This window comes from Chrysochloris asiatica, unplaced genomic scaffold (genome assembly GCF_000296735.1).
Source record: "Chrysochloris asiatica unplaced genomic scaffold, ChrAsi1.0 scaffold00272, whole genome shotgun sequence".
NCBI lineage: Eukaryota > Metazoa > Chordata > Mammalia > Afrosoricida > Chrysochloridae > Chrysochloris > Chrysochloris asiatica.
In genome coordinates this window covers 86,618-98,168 of record NW_006408790.1, presented here as the reverse complement: position 1 = coordinate 98,168, position 11,551 = coordinate 86,618, and the positions used below count along the sequence as shown (strand labels likewise).

General features: G+C 46.3%; 1 protein-coding gene across 2 annotated transcripts in view; it reads right to left on the bottom strand.

The window, feature by feature from the left end:
- The window catches only part of PDS5B (PDS5, regulator of cohesion maintenance, homolog B (S. cerevisiae)), a 114,118-nt gene extending 103,853 nt beyond the window's left edge, over window positions 1–10,265 (bottom strand). For both annotated transcript variants that reach the window (XM_006874363.1, XM_006874362.1), the window contains exons 1-5: window positions 10,158–10,265; window positions 6,309–6,512; window positions 4,390–4,476; window positions 4,179–4,276; window positions 3,238–3,364 (exon numbers count right to left, since the gene is read on the bottom strand). In XM_006874363.1, coding sequence (XP_006874425.1) covers window positions 3,238–3,364; window positions 4,179–4,276; window positions 4,390–4,476; window positions 6,309–6,512; window positions 10,158–10,265 — 624 coding nt within the window. The remainder of the gene's footprint in view (window positions 1–3,237; window positions 3,365–4,178; window positions 4,277–4,389; window positions 4,477–6,308; window positions 6,513–10,157) is intronic.
- Between the last annotated feature and the right edge of the window lie 1,286 nt (window positions 10,266–11,551).

The following is an 11,551-nucleotide window of genomic DNA, read 5'->3' as shown; positions in this document are numbered from 1 at the left end:
GGTTGTACTCTTTCACCACACTTATTCAACCTGTATGCTGAGCAAATACTGCGAGAAGCTAGATTATATGAAGAAAAATGTGGCATCAGGATTGGAGAGAGATTCATTAACATATCACCTGTGATATGCAGATGACACAACCTTGCTTGTTGAAAGTGAAGAGGACTTAAAACATTTATGAATGAAGATCAAAGAGCATAGCCTTCTATATGGATTACATCTCAATGTAATCCTCAACAATCCTCAACACAAACACAAATCCTCAACAATGAACCAATAAACAAAAGATTGAAGTTTATAAGGACTTCATTCTTCTTGGATTAACTATCATCACACACAGATGCAGCAGTCAAGAAATCAAACGACATATTGCATTAGGTAAATCTGCTGCACAAGACCTTTTTAAAGCATTGAAAAGCAAAGAAGCCAGATTGAGGACTAAGGTGCGCCTGACCCAAGCCATGGTATTTTCAATAACCTCATATGCATGCAAAAGCTGGACAGCGAATAAGGAAGACTGTAAAAGAATTGATGCTTTTCAGTTATGGTGTTGGAGGAGATTATTAAAAGTGCAATGGGCTGCCAAAAGAACCAATAGATTTGTTATGGAAGACGTGCAGTCAGAATGCTTCTTGGAGGCCAGAATGGCCAAACTTTATCTCTCATACTTTGGACATTTTGTCAGGAGAGACCAGTCGCTGGAGAAGGATATCATGTTTGGTAAGGTGGAAAGGTCACAGAAAAAGAGGAAGACCCCCAATGAGATGGATTGGCCAAGTGGCAGCATCAATGGACTCAAGCGTGGCACAGTAGTGCGGTTGGCCCAGGATCAGGCAGTGTTTCGTTCTGCTGTGCATAAATAAGGTCACTATGGGTCTGTACCGACTCGATGGCACCTAACAACAACAAATGGAGGTTAGGGTTTACACGTTCAATCCAATCCATGCCAGGTACTTTTCCTCCCATACTAGGATTCACGGGTCCAGGTATCAACAAGTAAGAACAGGAGTGGCATCGCTCTCTAATCCCACAAGAGATGAGCTCACAAACAGGGAAGGAAGTCCTGACGAGCAGCAGGCCAGAGAGCCGTGGACACTGGACGCACTGTTAGCTGGTCTCTTGTCCGAGAGCTGACTGGGTCTTGGCATCAGTCATTTTCTCACCCAGACTGAACATCTTCCTTCTGTTCCTTCCCACCACGTCACTTGTCTGCATGGGGAAAGACTTTCCACTCCACCTTTAGGACAAGGATCCTACTTGCCTGTGCCTGTCCCTCTAACGAGGAGAAATTCATTGTCCTGCCCTCCGGGTGTGACCACAGGGCCCTTGTGTGTCATTCCTTCCTCCCCCAGTGCACTCCACATACATCTTGGTGGTCCTGATGGTCCCACACCGAGCACAGGGTCTGAGTGGGTGCCATGAACAGTCGGAGCGTGAAGATGCAGACCGAGGGTGCAACAAGGGCCCACACTGACCAAGACTTGCATTCGCACCCGGGTTCCAGTCTGGATCTGACGGGGTGGTGGAGTGCCACCGAGTCATTCCGACTCACAGCAGCCTGTAGTCTCCGAGGAGCGGCTGATAGGTTTGAACTGGTGACCTTGAGGCTATTAGCAGTTCAGTGCTTACCCTACAGCACCACACCAGGACTCAAATCGTGTGTCTACAGACCATTTACTCTGGGGCTCCTTTCCCCATTTTATAAAACAAGAGGTTTACTTTCCGGTGACAGCGTCTCCCAATTCTGAATTGTCTAACTCTGTAATATACAGAGACACAGGGGGAGGAACCACGTGACAGATACCTCCAGGAACAAAAGTTCTACTTACAAACCGTATTCCCTGGGGCATACAGGATTCAAGATACAAATCTAACAACTGTTTGTTTCTTAAACTATACCTACTGCACTACAACAAATGCAGCATTATGAACGATCTGCACACAGCCTCCCCTCTGCTCTGTGCTGAGTCGGGTCTCCCAGAAAGACAGGATGAGGTCTGAAGGCCTGGGACATGTGACTGTGACCTGATTCTGAGATCTGGTCTCTCAAGTTCTCAATTACCCTGCAGTCGTGCCGGGCTAGTACTAGTGTGGGTCCTAATACAATATGAACAGTAGCCTTTTAAAGGATGGGGACACACAGAGGGAGATGAATCATGTAAAGGGGGGGCGCCAAGTGACAGAGACACAAGGGGAGAGGCCATGTGAGAAAGGAGGAGCCACATGGGGGGCCACATGGCAGAGAAGACACAGGGGAGAGGAGCCACATGGCAGACACAGGAAGGAGCCACGTATGACAGAGACACACGGGGAGGAGCCACATGACACACAGGAGGAAAGAACCACGTGGCAGAGACAAAGGGGAGAGGAGCCATGTGGCTGAGACATGGGAAAGAGCCGAGAGACACTGGGGGAGGAGCCATGTGGCAAAGACACGGGAAGAAGACACGTGAGGTGGGGGCAAGTGATAGAGACACAGGGAAGAGGAGCTACATGACAGATACAGGGTGAGAGCCACATAACAGAGACAAGAGGAGGAGCCACGTGACAGTAGAGACGAGTCACATGATGGCAACACAGGGAGAGGTGTCTGGTGACAGGAGCCACGTGAGGACAGAAGTGGAGGCTGGACTTATCTAGAAAGGTCTTCATGACACCAGAAGCTGACTCCTGGTCTGCGGCACAACTGTGGGAAGAGGTGCCACCAGATCTGCTAGTGGGAGCCATGACTTGGCGTCCTTAGTTCTGGCGATGGTGGGCATCCCTAGCACCGTTTCATTGCATTTTCCACCAACAGCCTCCACCCTCTGTCGCCCACTCAGGCCTGCACAGTTCGGCCGGTAAATTTCACCCACAACCTCTAACCCCAACAGGTTCGGTGTTAGCTCCCCAGGGCTCTCTGTCTGTTTATTACTATTTTCTTTCTGTCTTTATTGCTTTCCTTACTGATCTCAGTTGGCCGGTGGCATTATTTAATTTTTTAAAATCCTCATAAAACTCAACACATAAAGTTAGGTAATCGCAGCCACGTAGCTATTATCGGCTCCCTGCCATACGTGCTGGCTGAGTCTGGGACCCCGTGGCTCTTTCCTCAGGCACTCGATGGTCACGTCCACTCTTGGCTGGATTCCGTGACCCCTGGGTGGGCTGTTTCTGAAGCGCCAGGGTCGGGCTGGAGCAGTGGGAAGAACTTTGGAAGCCGTAGGCGAACTCTTGATCCAAACCAGGAAGACTCACCTTGTGGGCAGGCACGAGGTTGACCAGCACCGTGTCCAGGAGCTCCTGCGACACCGTGTCCCCCTCACAGATGATGGAGCTCATGAGGTCCACCATGTGCATGTGGACCTTCTGGTTGTGGCCATTGCTGAAATGCAAAGTGAGTTGTGTTACCAGAAATGTGACCACAATCTGCGAGGACTTAGCCACCAGTGTGATATTTATCAAAATTAAATCCCTACAGCATTTGCTGTAACTTACTGGAAACTTCTCTCCCAAACCATACAACAGGTTCAAAATACACTTTCAGCTGCATTTCCTTGTTACTTCACCCGAATTTTAAACATAAGTCTAGTCTTCAACACAATCGAAAGTGACCCAATCAAATGTAGCTTCAAGCTCTTCTTAAATGACAAAGCCAAATGGCTATGCCACTATTCACTGAGGCAAGTGTTTGTAAATACCAAAAAAGTTCAAGTATTCACAAGACTTAGGGAATCAAAATATCTAATTAAGAGAGATTAAAAAATAACACTACAAAAAAATATTTCATATTGGCTGTCAAAATTGCTTTTGTCAGTCTTTCGACCAATTAAGTCATTACAACACAAAACTATAAATTCCATTCTTTTTAAAACATGTATGAGAATAATTTTAAGTGAATTTTTCAATTAGAACTCTTAGCCTTTCATCCACCATGAAAAATACCAGAAAACAGAGCAAAAAGCACACTGCCATCAGTCCTGACTCAGAGGACCTCGAAGGCTGTCAGCTCAGGTTAAGAGACTGCCTGGTCTACCTCCCGACTAGCACTGGTGGGTTTAAAGGCCCACCTCTCAGTTCCCAGCCAAGTGCTTAACCACTGTGCCACCAGGGTTCCTTACAACAAACACACTTTATGTGAATTCACTTCTAAGTTAGAAATTCCTTACATTTTTTTAAATGCTAGTAAATAAACTTACTTTATAACTGAAAATAACGTTCTGTAAAGCTGGGTAAAAATTTCATTGCTGTCTTCTAACTCGAAGCATATGTTATACGACTTGACCCAAGCAATGTTCTATAAATGAGGTAAAAAAGGTGAAAGATAGCAACACTTTAATTAGTCAAAACAGCCAAGCACAAAAGTCCGCTTTTAAATACTGTGACTTCAAGATATGATATATTACTTACCTCGAGTAAATAAAAATACCTATTGAATTGTGGACTCTTTGTATCCTCTAGTCCCTTCAACTGCCTTGTTATAAACATAAATATGTCCTTAAAGAGAGAAGACACAGTGCTGTTTAGAGTCTCCAGACTAAGAACATACCCTAACCTCCCAGAGCTCATTCAGCACACACATGCAGAGCGATATCACAGATGTATTTATAAGATTCTATTTGGCTGTCAGTTTTTTTAAAGTAGACCTTCACCTGAATCACCATAAATATCTTATTACACGGCCTTCACAGGAAACCAGAAAATCATTTACCTTGCTCTCAAAGCAGAGAATGACAAACTTCATCTTAGAGCAAATTAAACAAACAGGCCTGAAAATGAAGTCACCTAGAGTCTATGCTACCAAGTGCTGTTGCTGTTACATGCCGCCGAGCCGCTCCAACTCACAGGGACCCTGTATGGGACATCCCAGGCTGTCAGTCTTTAGGGAAGCAGAAAGCTGCAACTTTCTCCTGCTGCTGGGTTTGAACTGCCGACCTTGTGGTTAGCAGTCCAGGGCTGGCTCTGTTGTTAAGTACCATTAAGTCGGTTCCGACTCATAGCAACCCTGAAGGGTTTCCAAGGAGCAACTGGTGGGTTCGAACAGTCAACCTTTCAGTTCAAACTGACTTTGCACTTGAGTGCTTATCCTATAGCGCCACACCAGGACTCCAGTAGAATGAAAACTGCTACAATGACAGAGATCTGGTCAGGTTTTCTGAACAAGATACATGAATGGGTTTCAAAGAGTTTGTGGAAAACAGAATTAAAAGATACTAAGAATTCCCACAAACTTTTGAAGGCCTTCCTGTAGTCATTATATAGCACGGCTAAACCAATCACACCCACAGCCATCAAGTTAATGCTGACTCCCAGCAATCCTGTGTGGGGTTTCCATGTCTGTCAATCGTTATGGGAGCAGACAGCCTCAACTGTCTCCTGCTGAGTGGCCAGAGAACTGCCGGCCTTGTGCTTCACAGCCCCACACCTGACACAGAGCGCCACCAAAGCTCCTGATAGCAAGGGTAGCAATGAAAGAAACTGAAGATTCCAAAATGAAATTGTCAAGTAAAAAGGCAATAATGACACAGCTTAGAAATTGTAGCGCACCCTTCAAAAACCACTGTGGAGCTCCTCTACCTAATCCTTGTGGTTAAGTGCCGTCAAGTTGTTTCCAAAGCAGTGGCTGATGGGTTTGAACCGCCAACCTTGTGGTTTTGCATTCCAGTGCTGGTCCTACAGCGTCACACTAGGGAGTCCCACATTTACCAAATGGATAAATCATGGTGGCCCCCGACTATCCCAGTCTTGTGTTTAGGTGGCTTTGCTTACAACCGCCACTACACCAAGCACTGCATGTCCTTTCTGTCTTTCCATGAAATGTCTGTCTGGTGTATTTTCTTCAAGGCAACCCACATCAGAGCTTCCATTAAGTGAAGTGAGATTCATGTACTACAAGCAGAGTCTCACACAGGACTAGTCTCTTCTACACAGTGAGTGTGGTACTCAATGCTAGGGTTCAGAAGGGAAACCGGATCATCTTCCACATAGCACTAGAGGAGACAGAGCTATCGGTGACCATCGTACAAGGACAGACTACCCCATCCTAATCTATTTCTTGGAGTCCTGGGTGGTGCTGTAGGATAAGCACAGGACTGCTAACCGCAAGGTCGGTGGTTGAAACCCACCAACAGATCCTCAGGACAGCCTCGACGGCATGTAACAACCACCAACAAACCCTCATGCTTAGCGTCAGACACCACTGTGTAAACAAATGTTCTCCGAAGCAGACACTGACTAAGAAAAGGCAGCTTCAGCTGATGACAACAAACACTTGAGCAACCAGCGGACTTAGAGAGGGGGTGAAGGCAGCACTCCATCTCGGTACTCACCTTTAGTTTATCGGGGGATGTGTAAGGCGCTTCAGGAGCATAGATCCTGAAAATATCAGCGAGGCAGCAGGCTACGAGTAAGCGGACATCTTTGTCAGGATGTTTGAGAAAAAAGTCTGAAGCCAGATGTAAGGCAAGGTTTAGATAAAGCTCCTTTTCTTCTTCAGAGTCCTGGTCCATGTCCATGAAAGTTTTCACAACCATCTAGAGATTTAAAAAAAGCAAAATTCCATCAGACACCAAAATCCTCTACATAACAGCAGTCATTTGGAATAAAGGCCATTCTCCTAGTAATGTCCAATAAACAGACCTTCTTCTCCCCGTTGAAAGTGTCCATTTGGGAGAAGCAAGTCCTTCTAAAACTACAGGGGCAACAACTTTCCATGTAAGAAGTAAGCAAAACCTTTTTCTTTTCCGTACTGTTGCTGCTAACTAGGTTGTTATTTTAAAGTTAGCCTTATGCAGCCGTCATTACTGGGGGAATTCTAGTATTTCTTGCTATTTCTGGTCTCATTTACACAATTGGACTAAAATTAGTACTTACTTCTTGAAAAGTGTCCATTTTTCAAAATGTCCAAACCTCTCGTTGTTGTTGTTAAGTGCTAACGCAAAGTAACCCAGTAAAGGGTTTCCAAAGAGCGGCTAGTGGGTTTGAACCATCAACCTTGTGGTTTACAGTTTAGTGCTTAGCCTACAGTGCCACACCCTGAAGACAAATCTAAGACAACATTTTTATTTTCTCTATCTGAGCTATAACTACTCAGACATATGGTTTTATACATTCAAGAGCCAGCACCGTTCTAAACATCACCATTCTACCATGGCATGAGGACCCTAGCATCCGGCAGAGGATTTCTTGAGGTGCAGTGAAAGGGAATAGGATGTGTCCAGTGGGTTGGCAAGGCTCCATGGCACATATGGGAAATGCCTAGCTCAAAAACGTCTACATACAAAGAAGTGGGCTGGAAATAAGCATGGTAAGAAATGGTGCCGTTGAGAAACTGAGAACCAGGCTCTCTCTGCTCACAGCCTTCCTGTCAGACGGGTGGCACTTCCTACTTGAAATAAGAGGGACAAACTTGCCTAATTTGACAGGAAAGAGAGGGTGACCTCCAGACACCCACTAGGTGGTGCTGCAAATACTCAGCAACAAGTAGGGCAGGCCACTCAGGACCAAGGTCTAAGCCTTGTTCCTTCAAACGTGAGACAAGGACTTCCACTGAGCTTTGTGAAGCCTCGGAGCAGCCCAGCAAGTCCCTGTGCTCCACTGAGCCAGGTGCAGAGGCAGCAGTGGGCCAGCCTTCCTACCTGGCACTAGCATTGGACTAGTCTCCTAAGTTGACCTGGTCCCCGCTAAGCTGCATGTTTTCATGGCCTAGGTCCGTTATGAAAAGCAACAAGCAACTAGCAGATTCAGCCACAGGAAAGGATCCTTTTTCTAGAATCTCTTTAAAACAAAATGAGGGATGAAATATATTCTGAGTAAAATATTATGGGGAAACTGGAAATTCCATAAATGATGCCACCTTGTATGTTAACAAACTTATAATTTACACAGCTTACGACGCATCTACTTGTATGTACTTGTATCTTCCCATAGAAGATACCTCTCTAGAAAGGATGCTAAAAGTAGTGGGCAGTGTTAGGAAACAATTAATAAATGACTGGTGCTGTGGGATAATGCGATGGCCCGCAAGACTGGCGGTTCAAACTCACCAGCTGCTCCTTGGAAACCCTATACAGGGGTCACTATGAGTCAGAACCGACTTTATGGCACTTAACAACAACCAGGTATAAGTGTCTGTAAAGTATACACCAAAATCTAAACAATTCCAAGACTAATAACATTTGCTCACGGGCCACATAATGACACTGAGTTGTGGACACTACTGTCCACAGCTCAGATAGTGTGTGGTTATGTACTACAGAACAAAACCCTCCCCACAACAGATGGTCTGCCTGAGCCCACTGCGGCAGCCCCTGTGTCGGTCCACCGCCTTAGGGTTTTCTGTTGGTCGTTGGCTCTCTACTCCTTCGTGCTTAAAGCCAAATTGCTTCTGTTACTGGCAACCAAGAACACGCTGGCTGGTGTTAGGGGCCATCAAGTCCATTTCAACTCCCAGTGACCCTACGTACAATGGAACAAAACACTCCCCAGTCCTGTACCATCCTCACAGCCTGTTCTATGTCTGAGGTCACTGTGCCCATCGCGTTGGGGTCTTCTGTTTCTCTGACCCGCTGATTTGGGAAGCACAGTATTGTAAGACTCATCAGTAACACAAATGTAAGTCCTCTAAAAGCAAAGACAATGGGGAGTTAACATCTGCAGAGGACCACCAAACCTAACCACTGCTGCCTGTCAATCCCGGCTCCCAGGCACCCTCTAGGACAAGCACAACTGTCCCGTAGGTTTCCAAGGCTGTCATCCTTACGGAAGCCGGCAGTCTCATCCTTCTCCCACAGAGTGGTTGGTGGGTTTGAAGCACTGACTTCTTGGTTAGGTGCTGGGCACTTCAGCACTAGACCTCGGGGTTCCTTCATCCAAAAGGGCAGGGACCACTCATCTGTTTGTAACTGCAGGCTCTGGCTGTTTCACGATTAGTTTCTTAGCTAATAATAGGGAGGTCACTTTTGAAATATAAGCAAATCTGAGGAAATGAAAGTGTATTTATTCACTTTCCTAAAAACTCAAAACGTCAAGAAAATTGCAAATATACAGAAAATGGAAAATGTCATCTAAGCGGGGTCTGCAATAGAACTTTTTAATGAAGTGCACGCCTGTTCCCGAGTAGATACACTGACTGGCGAAGTAGATCTGCTTAGAGAAACCTTTCCTCAGCAGACACACACCTAAGATTTGACACTGCTGTGTTATGCAGCGACGAAGAGGACAGTACTTATGTGCAATGTGTACCAGCGTATTGGGATCTTTTTCTTCTCACAGAAATATACCACGTAGCGCAATGGCTATAAAACAGAACTTTTAAGACTCCTAGTCTTTCCAAGACTAACTATGTGGTCCGTCTTGAATTCCAGGTAAGTAACAATAATACATAAAGCCACATAAATGTCCAGGTAGAAACAAACCTACAAGGCTGAAAAAATACTCAAGCATAGAGAAGTCTCCTCCAAGCTAACTGGTAAGCGGCTTAGCATTCTCCCTGGCTGCTGTTCTCCTGCAGCAATCTGGCCAGTCAGGGAAAGGTGGCCCATTCTAACAGGCAGAGAGCCCGGGCAGCCTCCATGCTGTGCTGTAACGTCAGAGGCCAACCGAGAAGCTCTCAAAATCAGTACAAGCCTGGGCTTCCTTTCTCAGATTCAAGGAAATCTGGTGGCACTGTGTGGGTGCTAAGCATTTGGGTTGTCAGCCTCCAGGTCAGTGGTCCAAACCCACGGGAGAAAGCTGAGGCTGCCTGCTCTCTTACACATTTAGTCTTGGAGGCCCTACTCTCTCTGACACGATCCCGCTGAGTTGGAATCGGAGCCACGGCAGTACGTTTGATTTTGAGGTTTGCTTTCGTCAGATTCAGATGGAAAGAGGAGAAAGGAGGCAGTGGTTCACAGGGCCAGCGAGGGGGCTTAGAGGATCTAGAACAGTTAGTCTCTACCTTTCCAGGGGGCTCTCCGATACGCCTCCAGACAGGAAGCCCCGCCCCCTTCTCTTCCTGGCCCTGCCCCTGACAGTTCTCATTGGCTGTAGGTTTTGTCAGTTGCCCCAGCATTTGCTTTTTGCTTTTATCAATCAGAAGTTTGCATTCTGTTGCTGGCAACCAAGAGCTTTGGTTTGGAGTAGCAGGATACACTCCTCACCTCAAACGCTGCCCAGAACTATGACCCCAGTCGACTTACCTTCAGCCGTCTCACCATCTCCTCTTTGGAAATTTTGTCGGAGATTTCCTTGACACCGGGAGGATAAGTAATCTTCCCATCGTTCGTCCTCGACTTTGAATGAGCCATGATGGGACTGTGTCCACCCTGAAACAAGGAAGAAGGGGCGTGGACTCAACAAGGAAAAGACGCACGCACAACGCTCACCGCACGCACGCAGAAAAGGCAGCCGACGCCCCCAAATAATTTACAACCATGTAGTTTACGCGACTTTACTTATTAATGAATATCACTCTGGTGCTGCCCAAAATTTAAAAGAAAAAAACTTATTTAGTCTTTATCTCTAATCCACTTCCATTCATACTAATGACCCTCCAACTAAATTTTAAAAAATTAAAAAATGCTAGACAAAAGGGGGGAAAAATCGAAATGCTTATTCTCAATGGCATGCAAATGACAAATTGGGCCAAACTCTGAGAAACCAGGAGCCTGGAGAAGTCAGTGGGGCCCTGGGGCACTACACAGCCACTTAGTCCTGAGTGCGGGCCAAGTCTGGCACCCCAGGAATTCTGTTTTGGGGAGCCCTGGGGTGGCCATGCAGAATAAGCGCAGGACCACAAGGTTGGTTTGAACCACACGTTCAGCAGTTCAGGCTCACCAGCCACTCCTCGGAAACCCTATACAGGGTCACATTGAGTCGGAACCGACTCAACGGCACTGAAGAGCATAGGGAAGGGGGACAAAAGTGCATCTGGGCTCATCAAGGTGGAAAGGAAACTAAGAGAGCCCCCAGCTACTAATGAGGAAGACTATGGTTCTCCTGTAGCGCAGCGAGTGACAAGTTGGGTTGAAAACTACGAGAGAAGCAGCTCAAATCTACTAGCTACTGCACAAAGGGAGCATTCTGTTCCCATAAAGATATACTAGCTTTGGAAATCCTATACGGGGTCACTAAGAGGCCAGACCAACTGGACAGCACACAGCCACCACCATCACAATTTGACCTTCCCACTTTCAGGGGGCAGCAGAGAAGCCACCTGGGCACCAAGCAGGGCAGTGATGCGTTCTATCCAGGGAGAGACAGCTCATGAGTGCTAGTTTGCTGAGGTTCCATGACAAAGTTATGACTAAGTTCCCATATATAAGTTCAAATATATGACTTCACCATCCCAAACTGGTAATGGACCCAAGCACATAAGAGAAGGAAGTTCAAGTTCTGCCTCAAAGAGGGTACCTTGATGCTTCACCTCAAAGAATGCCAAGAATGGTGAGCAGCACCCAGTGGAGATGACCCGGGCTCTTAAGGAAACAAAGCACTATCGGCAATACCCATCGAGATACCAAACACGGAGCATACTCACAAAGACATTCCATATTAGAACTACTAAACAGATTATAAAGTTGCTTTATAAAAA